The 21225-nt window shown below is 40.4% G+C and overlaps 1 protein-coding gene across 9 annotated transcripts in view; it reads right to left on the bottom strand.

The window, feature by feature from the left end:
- rnf213b (ring finger protein 213b) overlaps positions 1-21225 on the bottom strand; it is a 77918-nt gene that overhangs the window by 13826 nt on the left and 42867 nt on the right. For 3 of the 9 annotated variants that reach the window (XM_064933701.1, XM_064933702.1, XM_064933703.1), the window contains exons 42-44: positions 1085-1196; positions 572-782; positions 92-297 (exon numbers count right to left, since the gene is read on the bottom strand). In XM_064933701.1, coding sequence (XP_064789773.1) covers positions 92-297; positions 572-782; positions 1085-1196 — 529 coding nt within the window. Of the gene's footprint in view, positions 1-91; positions 298-571; positions 783-1084; positions 1197-2871; positions 5648-6622; positions 6784-6931; positions 7196-7371; positions 7535-8303; positions 8343-8452; positions 8631-8754; positions 8802-21225 lie in introns of those variants that run through there. The other 6 variants (XR_010451365.1, XR_010451367.1, XR_010451368.1 and 3 more) reach the window with 6 other exon arrangements.

The following is a 21225-nucleotide window of genomic DNA, read 5'->3' as shown; positions in this document are numbered from 1 at the left end:
GAGATCATAATAGGCTTCCTCAACTAGATGGAATAGCAAAGAATTCCACTGAAATTAACTAGAAATAATATAATATCCAGTCTGGTAGTACCTGGAGTCGGAGGACGTCTGAAGGGAAGGCCCATCCCCAGGATGAGGATCTGTGCATTAGGGCCAGGACACAGTCTATCCCCGCCTGTCTATTGACCGCTCTCAGCAGGAACACTCTGAACCAGTCGTTACCTCCGTACTCACACACTGCCTTCACCTGAGACAGGTACTGAGCCTCCACATCATCACCTGCCCCACCAGCAGTATCTGGAAATGTACTTCATATTTAATAACAGAATTTCAACTATGTAACAGATGGAGCATAAAAACATGCATGCAAAAAAAATATATAAAAAATATGTATACTTTAAAAAAAAAACATTTAAGAGACTAAATACAATGAAGTGACCTATATTCACAAATATTCACAATGCTTCCAGTTGAATAAATGGTACTACAGTCTAGGCTATGTAAATGATGATTAAAAGGCTCAATCTACGATTTAAGTGACAATAAATCCCCAGTCTGCTATATTACTCACCCTGGGCCACAGCCTTCTGTAGCAGGTGGGCAGCGGTGCCCAGGCAGAGCCTCAGACGAGCCATGCTCAGCAGGAACTCAGCTGGGTCCTCCAGTCTTCCAGGGATCTGCTTCCTGGCTAGCCTACAAAGGAACAGTGTGTCCTCCTGCAGTTTCCTCTGCTGCTCTCTCCCCTCCTCCATCACTAAACTTCCAGAACACTGCAGGGAATCCTAGCATACAAGAAACAGTCAATCAGTCAATCGATCAATCAACCCCCCCCCCCAAAAAAATAAATAAAAAAATAACACTCTTTCTTTTATTGAACTAACCCTCACACTTTACAGTGTTAGTTTAATCAGCTGTTGTAGAATGTGACACAACTCACAGGAAAAACTTATTTTTGACTGCACTGGGCATTTAAGATGAATGCACTAACTGTAAGTCGCTCTGGATAAGACCATCTGCTTAATGACTACAATATAAATGTGAATGTCATTAATGTGTAAAGTAATATTGTAGAGGTCTGTGTAACCTGGAAGCAGTTGACAAAGAGCAGGTAGAGCTCAGTGTGATCCTCCCTCTCCAAGATGTTCTTCTCTAGGCTCTGTAAGTAGTTCTGGATGTGACCTTTCACCTGCTCAAAGCTGAGACAAATACAATGTGAGGCAATGGCTCCTTACCTAAAGACATTCTGGTTTTACTATGTTTTCTCAAAGTATTCATTAGGTATGCTTGCTGAAAGCCAAGCCGACTTTAGAAATGATTAATACTTCTCATAAGTTGTCTTCCATTGCCAACATTAGTACCAAGACCATAAAAGCTACCAACTGCTGCTTGTTTAAAGCTTTGTGATACCATTTTAACTTTTTGAACTGTAACGGTTTTAAATGTGCATAAAAGCTCCATATGCTTGAATGGGAAGTGGTTGGATTCGCCACTGCTTTTGAACCTTTACAAACACCAAACCAACTCAACTTAGATTGCTCGTCAAAAGAATGTTGATGCTGTTTGTACTTTTTGAAATATAACTGTTTAAAAATATGGATAAAAGTTCCAGAGACTTCCAAGGCAACATTTTGATTCGCCACTGCTCTTGAAGCGTTTCCACTTTTTTACAAGGTTGAAATGTGCAGACTGACTCAACTTAGGTTGCTTCAACACAGATTTTTGCTACCATTCATATTTCATAAACTATAAAGCTGTGGTTGAACAGCTTTTTGTGTCCCCATTCATTTCAATGGTGGAGTGCAGGCTCTAACATTCCAAACTATCACTGCCACAGCCCTTTCAGAATGTTCAAACTAAAATATTTGAGAGCTAAAAAAACACATTATATCGCTTATGATGCTATAGCACTCACTGTAGCCTACTATACTATCCCACTATAATAACTCCACACCTACAAAGCACCTCTACAGTATGTCACTATAACTAATCCATAGCCTATGAAAACCCTATTATTACCAATACTACTACTACCATTACCACTGCCGTGACTACCACTGCTACTACTATTTCACAACCATAAATACTCAAAACTAGCAAGCACACACATTTACTTCAGGAAATGTCCTGTTCTCATTACTACTGTGATGCATAATTGCCATGGTAATTTGGAATGTTCAGTCAACAAGCATTATGGGTAGTGCAGTTATTCGACAGTTTCCCTTTAGGAGTATGCTTTATGACATCACTGTTTCCCATAGATACAAAATTCCCAAAACTAAGAAAAAAAACAACAACAGAAAAAACAGACAATGCAATATATTGTGGCCAATGGACAACATTTTTTTTTGCTAAAAAATAAGACCCCGTCAGAGGTTTGTGGCTTACTTTATTATATTATATACTAGTGGCACACCGTACGCATAGCAAATCATTAATAATTTAATTTAAGCCAAAAAACAGAACCAGGATCGCCTCCTACAAGAATTTAGCATTTTTCTGCAATTTCTTTTGCTCAAAATAAGTGCAAGGTCCCGTGCTGTCACAACGCATATGATGTATTTATTTGTAGGCCAATTTGGAAACCGAAGAATGACTACTTTACCCATAATTCTTATCTGCTTCTATTCCATTTTGTGATATTATATAAATGCTTGAAAATGGACACATGCTTTTGGTAGAAACCTCAATGACCAAATGGTATGGCTCTGCAAAACAGGTGTTTGAGGTAGAAGGTGTCCCACTCACTCACATATCAACAACTACATATTTTATGGCCCTGTAGCTGTCAGGTTTTCCCCAATTCTAACAAATTATCAAATCCTTTCAAATAAAGCAAGGTTCATAATGTGTCAAATAAGCACTACAAAGGCCTTAAGTATAAGCCCACACTGTACAGGGGGACATTTAATTCAAAATATTGCATTTCCAAGAGAAAGCAAGTGCAAAGAAAATGTTTCATATTGTAATGCTTTTTAGTTTTTTTAATGCTTTTATGTTTTAATTGTATTTAATCAATATTCTCTGGAGACTTACCGCCTGTAATAATACAGCTTATTAAAATGATGCTATTAAGGAATGTCCAGTAACACAACAGTCATGAATATTTAAACCATCAAATAATGCCTAATATATGGCTTATATTGCATAATAACGGCCTTATTAACTATTTACAGTACCAGTTTTTTTTCTTTATTTTTACTACCTTCCACATTGTAGAAAAATATTGAAGACATCAAAAATATGAAATAACACATGGAATAATGTAGTGAGCAAAAAAGTCTCAACCAAATCAAAATATATTTTAGATTCTTCAAAGTAGCCACCCTTTGCATTGATGATAGCTTTTCACACTCTTGGCATTCTCTCAACCAGCTTCACCTGAAATGCTTTTCCAACAGTCTTGAAGGAGTACCCACATATGCTAAGCACTTGTTGGCTGCTTTTCCTTCACTCTGCGGTCCAACTCATCCCAAACCATCTCAATTGGGTTGAGGTTGGATGATTGTGGAGGCCAGGTAATCTGATGCAGCACTCAATTACTCTCCTTCTTGGTCAAATAGCCCTTACACAGCCTGGAGGTGTGTTGGGTCTTGTCCTGTTGAAAAACAAATGATCGTCCCACTAAGCAAAAACCAGATGGGATGGAGTATCGCTACAGAATGCTGTAGCCTTGAATTTTAAATAAAATCACTGAGTGTCACCAGCAAAGCAATGCCACAACATCACACCTCCTCCATGCTTCAAGGTGGGAACCACACATGCGGAGTTAATCCATTCACCTACTCTGCGTCTCACAAAGACACAGGGGTTGGAACCAAAAATCTCAAATTTGGACTCATCAGACAAAAGGACAGATTTCCACTGGTCTAATGTCAATTGCTCGTGTTTCTTGCTCCAAGCAATTCTTATTATTAATGGTGTCCTTTAGTGAAGCTGGTTGAGAGAATGCCAAGTGTGCAAAGCTGTCATCAAGGCAAAGGATGGCTACTATATATATATATATTACTATATATTTTCTACAATGTAGAAAATAGTTGGGAAATAAACCTGGAATGAGTAGGTGTGTCCAAAGTTGACTGGTAGAGTACATACAAACTTAGAAACTACTTAGTAGTGGTTAAAATGTGTGCTTTGTATAATAACAAATAAAGAAAGTCGCACTATGTATGCGCCCAACAATTGAATGGGTAAACCTCATAACCAACATTTCGGTAACGCAGCGCCTTCTTCAGGGTTGGTTAATATGTGAACCTGATTAAAATATAGTGTTACCCATGCTTTATTGATAGGGAAGATAGAAAGAGGAGACAGGAAAGACAAGAGACAACATGTGTCATGTAGGCAGTACCCACGCCGACACAACGTGTGCTCTGGGGGCTGCGCCATTAACCACTAGGCCATAAAGATCTTTAATTTTGCATTGTTATACAGCTTTCAAAGCAAAAGGATATGTGATTTGTTAAATATTAAATGGGCAATCTGTGAATGGTACAACCATTTTTAGACTTAAATGATAAGACACTCTCCAGCAATTTTTCTGTTTTTTTTGACACAACTGCAAACTTCGAGAGTTGGCCATTAAATAAGTTGGTCTGATGGGTTTACTGGACGTCATCTGACTCCCCCTTTTGCCATGTCATGAGGATACCTGGACCACCTACTGAGATTTGACTTTTGTTAAGTAATGAAAAATGAAAAGGAGACTGGAGTGCGTCTTTAAAGATATATAGCCATTCATTCTAGAACAATACAACTTAAAATTCCTCATGACCTTAGTGCAACTGTCTTACTTCATCAAAAGCGAAAATATAAGCATGTTTTACTCTATTGTCTGTAAACAAAATCATTGTAAAGCAACATTGTAAACCTTACAAAACATTGTTAAAGCCATCAGTCACTCCTTGCACCTAAAGCTCTGTCTATGAATTTGAGTTACATTTCTCCAGCCCTATCCCTCAGCTGTTAACCAAAGCAGGGTGTGTGTTTGTTTGAATCTCTTATTGTCCCTTAAATGAATAGGTAAATATATATTTCAAGTTGTCCATCTTCACAAATAAATCAATACAATAGTAATGCCCATTGAAAACAACACTCACCCAGGAAGATGCGCCCAGGGAGAAGGGGAGCAGATCTGGGGTAACTCAAAGACGTAATTGAACATACACTGGATAGAACTTTAGGCATTAGGCTACCTCCTTCCCCACTCTTGTTTTCCCAGGGCACATCAGCCTTTACTATGAAAGAAAAATCTGCCGAACGAATAGTACATGGACTCAGGCTGCCAATAAAACCCCGCCCTTGATTGTAGGAATCAATTCCTTAAATGGTAAGAAACACCATAATGAACCAGGCGCTCAGCATATAAAGGGAGCCGAACAAACTCTGCCCATTATCAAAAATTGAATCTGTGTCAGTGGGGTCGACAGTAGGACAGATGTAACTGCTGTCAGCATCTTCCTCACTGGATTTAAACTCCACAATGCCTGGCTGGTCGGTGCTGATCTGGGAGTTGATCCAGGACTGGTAACTGGACACTGGTGTAGACCCCAGGGAGATTAGGCCGAGCGCAGCCATAACCCCAACTAACAACACCAGACTGGACCCAGACGGAGTTCTGTTCAACCACAATTGGATCTCCTGAGTCACCCTGAGAAGATAGAGCAAGGTAAGTCTCTCAAAGTAATTAAAAGAAGGCAGGCTCTAGGAAATGGATTGGAACAGGGTGTAACGGATGTGAAACGGCTAGCTTAGTTAGCGGTGCGCGCTAAATAGCGTTTCAATCGGTGACGTCACTTGCTCTGAGACCTTGAAGTAGTGGTTCCCCTTGCTCTGCAAGGGCCGCGGCTTTTGTGGAGCGATGGGTAACGATGCTTCGTGGGTGACTGTTGTTGATGTGTGCAGAGGGTCCCTGGTTCGCGCCCGGGTATGGGCGAGGGGACGGTCTAAAGTTATACTGTTACAAGGGCACAGTTCTACAAAAGTTATCTGATCAGATTTCATGCATAGAAACAGAATAAATAGGATGGGTGTATCTTTGACTTGAATGGGGACGCCTGTTCTATTAATTATATTTCTTTTTTTATTTTAACCCCCTTTTTCTCCATAATTCCGTGATTATGATCTTGTCTCATTGCTGCAACTCCCCAACGGGCTCGGGAGAGGCGAAGGTCGAGTCATTCGTCCTCAGAAACATGACCCGCTAAGCTGCACTTCTTAACACCCGCTCGCTTAACCCGGAAGCCAGCTGCACCAATGTGTCAGAGGAAACACCGTTCAACTGCCGAGTGAAGTCAGCCTGCAGGTGCCCAGCCCACCACAAGGAGTTGCTAAAACGCTATGAGACAAGTAAAGCCCCTCTGGCCAAATCCTCCCCTAACCCAGACGACGCTGGGCCAACTGTGAGCCGCCCTATGGGACTCCCGGTCACGGCTAAGAGCCGAACCCCTGGCTGTAGTGCCGCTGTAACACTGGGATGCAGTGCCTTAGACCACTGCACCACTCAGGAGGCCCTATGAATACTATTTCCATGCATTTAATACTATCTGATTCCCGAAATTAAATCAGAAAACTTTAGAAAAACTAGGCCAAGGAGAACAAGAAGATAGGTTAGCATGGACTTTACCTGACGAGTCCTTGCTCCCTTCCAGAACACCAGCACAGAGCATGTTGTCTGTGATTGAGCCGACCCCATTCAGGCAGTCACACTCCGTGTTCCCCACAACTGGAACCTCCACTTCTTGCAGAGTCTGGGGTGGGGGTAGGGGATCTGAAGGAAACAAAAGACTAGTAATGGGAGATCGTTAAATTGTCAATTTCAATTGTAATAATAACAATACAAATCAATGTGCACTTGTGGCCATTGGGGATACTGTTTCACATAAGACATCATCTCATCAACATCTCCTACAATGGATAATTAACGTGTCCTCACCTCCTTCATTGGCATTGTCCCAGCCAGTCACCCAGCTCTCAGTGGTAGAAAACACTGTCACTTGCTGCCAGACAGATGGGAAAGATGTAATCAGTGAAGTTAACTGGTGAGGAGAGTCTGAGCAGAGCGATGTCGTTGTCATGTGTGCTTCCATTGTAAGCTGGATGTAAAATGATCTCATCCACAGTTGTGGACACTTCGTTGGGGTTACTGCCCTGCTGGTTCCGTCGACCAAGGATAATGCTCCAACCGTTTGGGCTTGCGCTTTGTTGAAGAAAAAAAAAGACACATCAAAGTTACAAAATAGAAGATTAACACATAATGAATGGACAATTACATTTTGAACAACTTATTTCAGCTGCATTACAATTATTATTTTTTTTTTTACATATTCCTTTGTGCTAGAAACTTTATGTTCCCTGTATCTCACGCTAACTCACCTGGAGAAGCAGTGGGCTGCAGACATCACCCACTCCTTGTTGACGAGGGACCCACCACAAACGTGGCTGCCAGATTCTTGGAGGCTTGCCTGCCAGGGCCAACTTCATGCAGGGGCATCTTGACCTCCCACTATTTTGTTGTTGACAGGAGTGATGTCACACACTGACATAAAATAGAGAATATTGAAAATAAATGCTCCACATTTGCCATAGGAATTAGAAGAAGAATTTTGATTGGAAACCTATAGTGTGATATCAGCACCTGGATTTCAGCCAAGCTGACTTTAGATGAAAATACAAGGTCAGAAACTCATGTTAAGCAGTTGCAATGGCTGGTGCTTTGATGAAACCACTATCTAATAACAATTGAATAATTTTATATGCCACACCCACTCCACGCTGAGTGATTAAAGGGAAAGTTGTAGGTTGTAGGTCTAATCTAAATAGTTTCTTACCTCAAGAGAATGTGTGTCTATCTAAAAATGTGTATACAAGCTTTATGGAAAGTCCTGTGAAGTAAGCCATGCATGGAATCCGAGAATAAAACTATAAAATGGATGAAAACAGTTCTGTTCCAAAATAACTACTTATCCAGTGATATTAACACAATATAAATTGAATTGAAGTGTGTGAGTTATTTTAGGACGTTTTTATTTTTACCTGTATACCATCAGCTTGTTTGCACTAAGGTGGGAGGTATGGCAATGTCTGAGGTGTGTTCTTAAAAACATCTGCCAAAGTGCCAATTTCAGGCAGCACAAGTTAGGACATTTAAGACCCACCTAAAACGGCTCTTAGCGATAACGCATTTTCCAGGCTACATATATAACATAACATCTCATTAAGATGAGAGATGGTTTCAGTCAGTTACAATTCAGTCAGTCAGAGAGGAAGTGGATAAAAATCAGTTATTGGAGGTAATGTATACTCACCAGGGGTTGTTGATGTGGTGGCTGGAGTGGTATAAATGGCTGCAGGGAATAGACAGAGAGGTTGAAAACCGAGCACGAGCAATTCCTGTAAAGCCCTATGGCCTCAAAATATGAGATTGTGTATTCTATTTAAGTGCTTAAAGCCTCACTGTTGTGTCATGCTGCCACCGCCGGGGGGAGGGAATCAAGATCAGCTAAATGAAATGTATATGTAAAATAGTAACACAATCATCCAAAGTGGATAAAGTCCATACTCAACATCCACAGAAGAACCACAAGAACCTTCATTTGATTCCCCATTGTCAGAAGCTCCTTGTCCATTAAAATCTAGGAGCAAACATGAATATCATTATGCCCTTATTCAAAACTGGCTTGATTTACATCTGACATTTTGTATTCATTGACATTTTACATTTTGTATTCTACAACCAAATGTGTAAGATGAGCTCACCTGTTTCTGTGCATTCACCCGTTCGTTCTTCTATGTAGTCCTGTTGGCTTGGCACATTTGGCGTATATGTATGGCATATATATATATATTTACACTGTAGGCAGGTGAGTAAGTTGGAATTGGAATTTGGTCATTGGGGCTGGTCCCATATGACGTTTACTGCAGGTGTGGCAAGTGCACTTACACATCTTTTTTTTTTTACTTAGAATAGCTCACCTGTTTCTCTGCATTCTCTCTTTCATCCACATACAGTACCAGTCAAAAGTTTGTACACATCTACTCATTCAAGCGTTTTTCTTTATTTTTGCTATTTCCAACATTGTAGAATAATAGTGAAGTGATCACAACTATGAAATAATACATATGGGATCACATAGTGACCAAAAAACTGTTAAACAAATCAAAATATATTTGAGATCTGAGGTTCTTCAAAGTAGCCACCCTTTGCTTTGATGACAGCTTTGCCCACTCTTGGCATTCTCGGATTGACTGACCTTCATGTCTTAAAGTAATGATGGACTGCCGTTTCTCTTTTCTAATTTGATCTGTTCTTGCCATATGGTATTTTACCAAATAGGTCTATATTCTGTATACCCCCCGACCTTGTTATAACACAACTGATTGGCTCAAACGCATTAAGAAGGAAAGAAATTCCACAAATTAACCTTTAACAAGGCACACCTGTTAATTGAAATGCATTCCAGGTGACTACCTCGTGAAGCTGGTTGAGAGAATGCCAAGAGTGGGCAAAGCTGTCATCAAGGTTTTGAAGAACCTCAAATATAAAATATTTTGATTTGTTTAACACTCTTCACTATTATTCTACAATGTGGAAAATAGTAAAAAAAAAAAAAAAAAAACCTGGAATGAGTAGGTGTGTTCAAACTTTTGACTGGTACTGCTATTTTCCAAACCTGGCTCCAGGGTTGGTAATTTACCTGTCTTATATCAGCTCGCTTGCGCTGAGGTGGGAGGGGTGTAAATATTTGAGATGTGTCCTTAAAAAATGGCCGCCAACTTCATGCAGCGCTACTGGTGATATTTAAGACTCGCTAAAAGCTGGTATTAGTGGTAACGCAATTGGTTATGACATATACTTTGCCAGCGTAGGCACACAGTAGCCTATAACCAATGTTTTATTAAAATATCATGAGCAGCAAAACAGTCAGACATTCCAATTTTTCATTTTTTAAATATTTTTTTTTTACATACATCTTCTGTGAAAAGTTTGGACTCATTAGGCTGACGTGCGACGCCCATTCAAAGAAAGATATCAGTGACTGTAGGAAGTCTGTTTAGGAACATCAAGGTATTACAATAGACTGCTTGCATCTTCCCCTTTCATCTGTTGTACCTACAGTGAGCTCCAAAGGTATTGGGACTGTGACACATTTTTTGTTGTGTTGGCTCTGTACTCCAGCACTTTGGATTTGAAATGATACCTACTGTAAGCTTTACTTAATTTGAAGGTATGTTCGTCCATATCGGGCGAACCGTTTAGAAATTACAACATGTACATAGTTCCCCATTTTAGGGGACCAAAAGTATAGGGACAAATTCTCTTATGTGTATTCAAGTAGTAAAAAGTTAAGTATTTGGTCCCATATTCAAATCAAGTAATGACTACATCAAGCTTGTGACTAGATCAAGCTTGTGACTACAAACTTGTTGAATGCATTTGCTGTTTGTTTTGGTTGTGTTTCAGATTCTTTTGTGCCCAATACAAATGAATGGTAAATAATGTAGTGTGTCATTTTGGAGTCACTTGTATTATAAATAAGAATATAATATGTTTCTAAACACTTCTACATTAATGTGGATGCTTCCATGATTACGGATAGTGCTGAATGAATCGTGAATAAGAAATGAGTGAGAACGTTACATACACACAAAAATCATACCTCCATGACATAATAACTTCTCACCATTACATTAACAGGTGAGGCTAGCATTTTGGGGTTGGGGGGGATGATATTTATGCCTCTGTAATGTTTTGACTCATCCTTATTCAAGATTCATATAGGATTATTCGTAATCATGATAGCATGCACATCCTGAGTGGCTCAGTCGGTAGAGCATGGCGCTTGCAACGCCAAGCGTCGTGGGTTCGATTCCCGCTGGGGCCACCCATATGTAAAAGTAGTGGCCCCAGCTGACTTGTAAGTCGCTTTGGACAAAAGCGTCTGCTAAATGGGATATATTATTATATATATTATTAATGTAAAAGCCTACATGCATAAGTCTACTTTCTGTCCAACACTAAAAATAACTAAATAATATAAACATTAAATAGAAATGTTTTTATCAAACTGAAACTGAATAAAAACTACTAAATCAAGTCTAAAAATTAACTGAAACGACTGAATTTAAAATAAAAATCTAAAAACAAACACTGCAGACGTGTTAACATACACTGCAGGCGTGTTAAAATGAATGGTAGTTTAAAGCAGGGGTATTCAACTCTTACCCTATGAGGTCCGGAGCCTGTTGGTTATCTGTCGAACTCATTATTAATTGCACACACACCTGGTGTCCCAGGTCTAAATCAGTCCCCGATAAGAGTGGAACAATGCAAAAATGCAGTCGAACTGGCTTCGAGTTCCAGAGTTAAGTTTGGGGGGGGATTAGATGTACACAATGGGTGACAGCATTGTCATCATGCCTAGCCAGAATGGAAACTAGAAAAACACCTGTTGCCCTAACCAATTGTAAGTGAGCTGTGTGTGAGTAGAAAGGCTCCGAATGTTCTACTGGCTCTGAGAACTACACACCATGACTGCTGCTATTGGACTGCTGCCCCCTCCCCATATCTAATTGGACAATGTATCCAAAATGTAAAATGTGATTCTATACTCCAGCATTTTGAATTTGAGATGTTTCATATGAGGGGACAGTACATTTTACGTTTCCATTTTAATCATTAAGCAGACACTCTTATCCAGAGCAACTTAAGAGTAGTGAGTGCATAGATTTTCATACTAGTCCCTTGTGTGTGTGTGAGATAACATTTCTCAGAGTACAGAATGTCCCTATTTATTTGAGGGTATTTTCATACACATCTGTTTTACCATTTATAAATGAAAGCACTTTATGTATCTAGTCCCCCCAATGTGAAGAAGTATTTGGACAAATTCACTTATAAGGTATCATATTAGTCAAAAGTGTAGTATTTGGTCCCATATTCCTTTTACTAAAACCCAAATTGAAACTGTGTAGCAATTACAATGTATCTACATTCATACAGTTTCTTTACAGTGTCCAGCTCACTAATACTCACTGTAATGAATGCTAGACAGTCAGGGAGAATTCAACATTTTAAAAACAATTGATGGACAATTTTTATCTTATTTTGACAGCGAGGAAATACAACCAATTTTCAGTTCGGCCCTCCAGACCTCGTTGAAGACCAAATGTGAGCCCCGGGGCAAAATACGTTTGACACACCTGCTGTAGGTGATGACAATTCCACTGAGGGAGAGGTGTCCCAAGACAAGGAGGATGATGACGACACCCTGGAGAGTACAGGTGGCCCTATTTATGAATTCCTCTTTTAAGAAAATTAAACCAGTAGATTGGCAGTGACCCAACATGAGGCTGTAGCCTACCTTGCAACTACCTGAACCACCTCAGACAAGTGCCACATAGGACTACATGACTGTCAGCAGATGCAGGTGAAAAAGCTGGAGCATATTTAGGCAAAGATTTCAAATACATTTTTGAGAGGTCTGTAAGATGGTTTTGAACATGCAGGAACATTATGCTGCTTGTTTTGCATAATAGTATAGGTCAACAGGAAAAACTAACCACAATATGCCTTGCACGTATCGATGTCAAACAATATCATATTGAATGATCAATATTGGTGCCCACCGCTAGAAAATACCGTTGCCTGATATGAAACATTTGTTCTCAAATCCAAAATGCTGGATTAATAGAACCAAATAAAAATGTTTAGCTTCACTGTCCAAATACATAAAGTATGGTGTTGAGTGTATACATATTATTGGCAGGAAATAAGGTGGAAAGTAGCTACGATGACAAAGAATAATATTTTCGTTCATGTTAAGAATCTTGACCTACATGGATGAGAGCAATGTTACGCACTGAAGGCACAGCAAAACAAATTATGGATTAGATTGCTCATGATGAGTGATGGTGGATTTCATAAGACATCTCAAAGAGCATTGTTCTTAATCTTCATGCCTAGCCAGAATGCAAACTGGAAAAACACCTGTTACCCTAACCAGATATAAGTCAGATGTGTGTGAGTATGTGAGAGAATGTGTGTGAGAATGTTATACTGGCTATGAGAACTAGAACTACACACCATGACTGCTGCTATTGGACTTACACTGCCCTCCATATCTAATTGGACAGTGAAGCCAAACTGTAAAATGGGTCTCTATACTCCAGCATTTTAATTTGAGATCAAAATTGAGATCAAATGTACTTTTTCGTACTGGTCCCACATGTGAGATCGAGCTTCTAAATAAGATCACAGCATTTCATACACAACTGTTTTACCATTTAGAAATTAAAGCATTTTATGTATCTAGTCCCCTGAAGTGAAAAAGTCAGAAGTATTTGGACAAATGTGCTTATAATGTATCAAAGTAGTCAAAAGTGTAGTATTTGATCCCATATTCCTTGCACGCAATGACTAGTTCCCGCCGGCGCTGAAGAAGTGGATGTCGATTAAGGCAGCCCCCCGCACCTCTCTGATTCAGAGGGGTTGGTTTAAATGCGGAAGACACATTTCAGTTGAAGGCATTCAGTTGTACAACTGACTAGGTATCGCCCTTCCCTTTATCAAGCTTGTGACTACAAACTCTTTGGATGCATTTGTGGTTTGTTTTGGTTGTGTTTTGGGATACAGTATGTTTTGCCCAATAGTAACTGGAGGTGAATGATGACTGGAGTTGATTAAGCATGGGCATCAACAGGATTATCTTAAGAAAAAGCATGAAGGACTCATGAATAATGATGAGTGAGAAAACATTTATTTGGGGGAGGTATGATCTTTGTGCCTCTAAATGGCATCGCACTCATTATTCAAGATTAATCCATGATTTTCTAGAATCATGGTAGCATCCACATGAATGTAGAAACATTCAGAAACATATTATATTCTAACTTGCAATAAAAGATACTACAAAATGACATAATATATTCACCATTCAGTTTCTATTGGGTAAAACATCATTCAAAACACAACCAAAACAAACTGTAAATGCATTCAACAGGTTTGGAGAGTCACAAGCTTGATGGAGTCAATGCGTGCTAGGACTATGGGACCAATTACTATACTTGTGACTACTTTAATATACTATAAGCAAATTTGTCCAAATACTTCCCACTGGACATACACTGCTTGAATCAACATTATTTCAACATAATTTGTAAATGTATTGTGACATGGAATCAAAGTGGAAAATACATTGGATTTGAAAAAAGTCAAACACCAGTACTGTTCATGCTTCATTTGAACCAGCATTGTAAACATTGACATTAGGGTAAAACTTCAACATCAATACATTGATGTAACAACCTGTTAGTCAGTTTAACATAATCATTTCAACATAATCATCAGAACTATGCATAGGTTGAAATTGCGTAGAAAATTCCACATAGAATCGTAAAAATATATTTTTCATCTTATATTAAATAAACTGTATATTGTGTTGCTGAAATTATGTTGAATTTACATATTTTGCATTACTCATCTCATATGTATATACTGTATTCTATCCTATTCTACTATTACTAGTCTATGCTGCTCTGACATTGCTCGTCCAAATATTTTTATATTCTTAATTCCATTCCTTTAGATTGTTTTTTATTTTATTTTATTTCACCTTTATTTAACCAGGTAGGCTAGTTGAGAACAAGTTCTCATTTGCAACTGCGACCTGGCCAAGATAAAGCATAGCAGTGTGAACAGACAACACAGAGTTACACATTGAGTAAACAATAAACAAGTCAATAACACAGTAGAAAAAAGGGTCTATATACATTGTGTGCAAAAGGCATGAGGAGGTAGGCAAATAATTACAATTTTGCAGATTAACACTGGAGTGATAAATTATCCGATGGTCATGTACAGGTAGAGATATTGATGTGCAAAAGAGCAGAAAAGTAAATAAATAAAAACTGTATGGAGATGAGGTAGGTATAATTGGGTGGGCTATTTACCGATAAGACTATGTACAGCTGCAGCGATCGGTTAACTGCTCAGATAGCAGATGTTTGAAGTTGGTGAGGGAGATAAAAGTCTCCAACTTCAGCGATTTCTGCAATTCGTTCCAGTCACAGGCAGCAGAAAACTGGAACGAAAGGCGGCCAAATGAGGTGTTGGCTTTAGGGATGATCAGTGAGATACACCTGCTGGAGCTCGTGCTACGGGTGGGTGTTGCCATCGTGACCAGGGAACTGAGATAAGGCGGAGCTTTACCTAGCATGGACTTGTAGATGACCTGGAACCAGTGGGTCTGGCGACGAATATGGAGCGAGGACCAGCCGACTAGAGCATACAAGTCGCAGTGGTGGGTGGTATAAGGTGCTTTAGTGACAAAACGGATGGCACTGTGATAAACTGCATCCAGTTTGCTGAGTAGAGTGTTGGAAGCTATTTTGTAGATGACGTCGCCAAAGTCGAGGATCGGTAGGAGAGTCAGTTTTACTAGGGTAAGTTTGGCGGCATGAGTGAAGGAGGCTTTGTTGAGGAATAGAAAGCCGATTCTGTATTTGATTTTCGATTGGAGATGTTTGATATGAGTCTGGAAGGAGAGTTTACAGTCAAGCCAGACACCTAGGTACTTATAGATGTCCACATATTCAAGGTTGGAACCATCCAGGGTGGTGATACTAGTCAGGTGTGCAGGTGCAGGCAGCGAACGGTTGAAAAGCATACATTTGGTTTTACTAGCGTTTAAGAGCAGTTGGAGGCCACGGAAGGAGTGTTGTATGGCATTGAAGCTTGTTTGGAGGTTAGATAGCACAGTGTCCAATGACGGGCCGGAAGTATATAGAATGGTGTCGTCTGCGTAGAGGTGGATCAGGGAATCGCCTGCAGCAAGAGCAACATCATTGATATATACAGAGAAAAGAGTCGGCCCGAGAATTGAACCCTGTGGCACCCCCATAGAGACTGCCAGAGGACCGGACAGCATGCCCTCCGATTTGACACACTGCACTCTGTCTACAAAGTAGTTGGTGAACCAGGCAAGGCAGTCATCAGAGAAACCAAGGCTACTGAGTCTGCCGATAAGAATATGGTGATTGACAGAGTCGAAAGCCTTGGCAAGGTCGATGAAGACGGCTGCACAGTACTGTCTTTTATCGATGGCCATTATGATATCGTTTAGTACCTTGAGTGTGGCTGAGGTGCACCCGTGACCGGCTCGGAAAACCGATTGCACAGCGGAGAAGGTACGGTGTGATTCGAGATGGTCGGTGACCTGTTTGTTGACTTGGCTTTCGAAGACCTTAGATAGGCAGGGCAGGATGGATATAGGTCTGTAACAGTTTGGGTCCAGGGTGTCTCCCCCTTTGAAGAGGGGGATGACTGCGGCAGCTTTCCAATCCTTGGGGATCTCAGCCGATATGAAAGAGAGGTTGAACAGGCTGGTAATAGGGGTTGCGACAATGGTGGCAGATAGTTTCAGAAATAGAGGGTCCAGATTGTCAAGCCCAGCTGATTTGTACGGGTCAAGGTTTTGCAGCTCTTTCAGAACATCTGCTATCTGGATTTGGGTAAAGGAGAACCTGGAGAGGCTTGGGCGAGTAGCTGCGGGGGGGGCGGATCTGTTGGCCGAGGTTGGAGTAGCCAGGCGGAAGGCATGGCCAGCCGTTGAGAAATGCTTGTTGAAGTTTTCGATAATCATGGGTTTATCGGTGGTGACCGTGTTACCTAGCCTCAGTGCAGTGGGCAGCTGGGAGGAGGTGCTCTTGTTCTCCATGGACTTCACAGTGTCCCAGAACTTTTTGGAGTTGGAGCTACAGGATGCAAATTTCTGCCTGAAGAAACTGGCCTTAGCTTTCCTGACTGACTTGAGTGTATTGGTTCCTGACTTCCCTGAACAGTTGCATATCACGGGGACTATTCGATGCTATTGCAGTCCGCCACAGGATGTTTTTGTGCTGGTCGAGGGCAGTCAGGTCTGGAGTGAACCAAGGGCTATATTTGTTCTTAGTTCTGCATTTTTTGAACGGAGCATGCTTATCTAAAATGGTGAGGAAGTTACTTTTAAAGAATAACCAGGCATCCTCAACTGACGGGATGAGGTCAATGTCCTTCCAGGATACCCAGGCCAGGTCGATTAGAAAGGCCTGCTCACAGAAGTGTTTTAGGGAGCGTTTGACAGTGATGAGGGGTGGTCGTTTGACTGCGGCTCCGTAGCGTATACAGGCAATGAGGCAGTGATCGCTGAGATCCTGGTTGAAGACGGCGGAGGTGTATTTGGAGGGCCAGTTGGTCAGGATGACGGTCTATGAGGGTGCCCTTGTTTAGAGATTTAGGGTTGTATCTGGTGGGTTCCTTGATGATTTGTGTGAGATTGATGGCATCTAGCTTAGATTGTAGGACTGCCGGGGTGTTAAGCATATCCCAGTTTAGGTCACCTAACAGAACAAACTCTGAAGCTAGATGGAGGGCGATCAATTCACAAATGGTGTCCAGGGCACAGCTGTGACCTGAGGGAGGTCGGTAGCAGGGGACAACAGTGAGAGACTTATTTCTGGAGAGAGTCATTTTTAAGATTAGTAGTTCGAACTGTTTGGGTATGGACCTGGAAAGTATGACATTACTTTGCAGGCTCTCTCTGCAGTAGACTGCAACTCCTCCCCCCTTTGGCAGTTCTATCTTGACGAAAAATGTTATAGTTGGGTATGGAAATCTCAGAATTTTTGGTGGCCTTCCTGAGCCAGGATTCAGACATGGCAAGGACATCAGGGTTAGCAGAGTGTGCTAAAGCAGTGAGTAAAACAAACTTAGGGTGGAGGCTTCTGATGTTGACATGCATGAAACCAAGGCTTTGTGTATTGTTGTGAAATTGTTAGATATTACTTGTTAGATATTACTGCACTGTTGGAGCGAGAAACATAAGCATTTTGCTACACTCGCAGTAACATCTGCTTAAACAGTGACTCTTACTGGTATACGAGAGACAATGCACTTCAGTGAGAATGAGTCTACCATCCAGATGCCTACCTCTATATACCCTGCTAAGCTTTGGAAACAAGCTGTGTTCGTTTCAGCTGAGCTATCATGTAAACCCATTTAGACATTGATCAGGGTGTTAAGACTTCAAATGGAGGGACATAAATTGCTTTAATTTCTAAACGGTAAAACAGATATGCATGAAAATACCCTCAAATAAAAGCTGACATTCTGTACTGTTGCCTAATGGATGCGGTAAAGGGGTTGATGGAACGCAGACCATTCCATTGAGACCAGTTTGGCATATATTCAACAAATCTTATCTAACAAAGTAGATATTCGTCATGTCCGTCATGATTTATCTATTGTAACAGGCCCAAAATGTAAATACTTTAGTCCAATTTGGATATTTTGAGCTGTTCTTACTGCATAACATTTAGAAGTGATTTCTAAATACTAATTCTCATTTATATAAAAACAAATGTGGGAACCCTGTGTCCAAGTATGCTACACGTAGTTATGTGTGTGGAAAATATTTCATCACAGGTAAGACATTTAACTTGTTTAGTATAGTTTGTTTGTCCAGTTTGAGTTTATTTTTTGAGTTTTATTTTATTTTTACAGGGACAGTGCACATTAATCAACGTTTCAGTAAAAGTGCCGGTTTTAGCTAGCCGGCTAATTTTCAACCGCAGTCCTTGGGCAGGTTATTAAAAACAATTACAATATAGACAATAGCAACATAGGACAAGCAAGACATAGCATACAGACAGCGCAACATAGGACAAGCAAGACGTAGCATACAGACATAGCAACATAGAACAAAAAGCAGCAAGACAAAATTCATAAAAGCAACAAAGTGTTTCCACACCTCACAAGCTACAGAAAACAGACAACATGGAAAGCGGCAATACACAGCTAGGGACCATCTTCACAAATCTGATTGACCTTTAGCCATGTCTTCATGCATTTTGTGAAAGTGTGATATGTGGTGCAAATATGTGTGTCTGATGGCAGTGTATTCCAGACATGGGAAGCTCTCACAGAGAAAGGGAACTATACAGTCACCTCTCATGGCAGACCTTGTGGATCTGCTATATGTTTGGGTTTTCTGTTTAACAAAAATACTGAGTGGAGGGGGAGCCAGGCCATTTAGGATCTTGAATACAAGACATGTGTCGGTGTATTGCACAAGATTTTCCCAACTCAGGAGCTCATGCTTTCTGAGGATGTAACAGTGATGATGGCTATTGGGCTTCCTATCAAGCACTTCGGGAGCCTGTAGACAGACTGAATAGGTCTTAATGTTGTACAGCAAGCTTGGTCCCAACTCGTCAAGCAGTATGTTAAGTGAGGGAGTATCATAGATTTGAAGTAGAGTTTTGCTACCTCTGTAGTCAAACAATTTCGTATAATCGGAAATTAGCTAGGTTGAATTTGGTTATTTGAATGACCCTTTTCACATGCTTTTTAAAAGAGAGGTTGGAATCAAGTACGATGCCAAGGTACTTAAAATCAGATACCACCTGGAGCTTCTCCCCTGACACATAGATATCTGGCTCAGTTTGCCCTCTTTGTGAAGAACATGCAAACATTCACATTGAGATGCAAACACGAGTCACAGAGCCACTTTGTAACCTGGAACATTACAGTAGTGAGTTCTTGTGCAGCTTGTTGTTTGCTCTTTGCATGCACATATATCACTGTATCATCTGCATACATTTGAACTTCAGACCGAGTACAGACAGAAGGCAGATCATTAATGTACAGGCTGAACAGGAGGGGCTCCAGTATTGACCCTTGGGTCACGCCCACATCATAGCTAAGAGTGGGTTGCTTGTGTTGTTGTTCTCTTGGCTGGCTTAATGTTCTGGTGGGTAGCTAGCTTGCTCTCACTCAGTCATGTGGCTGCTAGCACCATCAAGAAAAAGAGGGAAGCCCTACAATATTACGTTTTTCTAAGTAGTGAGAACGCTCAGGAAAAGGTCATGTTGAAAAGTAATCTTTAGACGTGGTACTTTCTTAAATGTTGTTTTCTAATTTACTAAAGCATGGAGACAAAAAGAAATGGGGTAATCACAAGTTGTCGTCCCCCCCTCCCCCCACGGTCGGGCAGGGCTGTGATGTTCTATCTAAAAGGCTGACCACACAATACAGTTAGAAATCCATGTTGTTCAATTATTGCACCCACACTGCTCATGAGTGTCAAAAGCTAAAATAGAAGTCATTCCTATTTCTGACGAAGATCGTGCTGCAAGTCCATATAGATATTATTCTATATATTTATTATTCCTATGTCATATTGTCAAGAGTGAACATGCAAGTAAGCATTTTATTGTACTGTGATATGACTTGAATCCCATCATTGTTTTTGATGAATTCCCCTTAGTGAAAAACCACATGATTTCACATGAAATTTCAGATGTGAAATTGTGTGGAAGTATGCGTTTTTGGAAGACTTCACACATGATCACCTGTTTTCACATTTTATAGTTTCATGTTATCACGTTGCTTTACAACACATTGTCAAATAATTATGAAGGTACGCGGGGCACATGATGTCATCACATAACTATAAAGCTCCTACTGCTTGTGGGACAAAACGTCATGCCATTTATTTATTTTTTACCTTTATTTAACTAGGCAAGTCAGTTAAGAACAAATTCTTATTTTCAATGACGGCCTAGGAAAAGTGGGTTAACTGCCTGTTCATGGGCAGAAAGACAGATTTGTACCTTGTCAGCTCGGGGGTTTGAATATTTAACGTTCCGGTTTCTAGTCCAACGCTCTAACCACTAGGCTACCCTGCCGCCTCATGACAAGATACAAGTGGACAGAGGAAGACACCAAGGTCTTTCTAAGTTTAATTCACAAACAAGACACATTTCCTAATACATTTTAGATTGGAAACGCCAAAGAAACTCCTCTGTTTCAACAATTAAATCAGGACTTTCAAAGTGAGGGATATAACAAACCCTGGCACATCCTAAGAAATAAGTGCAAGGCCTTGAAACAGTGCTACCTGCATGAAAAAAGAGAAGTCGCTCGAATTGCTGGAGGTAAAAGCATGTATCGCTTCCTATCGGAAATGTAAGAAATCCTAAGATAAAAGACCTATTGTTGCCTCAATGCTCACCAACATAAACAGCTCACATGCTAGTAAGTAACGATGCGTTGGTTTGGCTATAGGCCGACAGCAAGTTGTCATACTCACAACATGTTCTGCCTAAGCATTGATTGTCGACTGCTGCTGGTGCAATAATTTTATGATTCACAATCTCCACATACTGTAGGTGATGACAATTAAGCTGAGG

Source organism: Oncorhynchus masou, chromosome 24 (assembly GCF_036934945.1).
Source record: "Oncorhynchus masou masou isolate Uvic2021 chromosome 24, UVic_Omas_1.1, whole genome shotgun sequence".
NCBI lineage: Eukaryota > Metazoa > Chordata > Actinopteri > Salmoniformes > Salmonidae > Oncorhynchus > Oncorhynchus masou.
The sequence above is the reverse complement of the archived record's forward strand: the minus strand, read 5'-3'. Positions and strand labels throughout refer to the sequence as shown.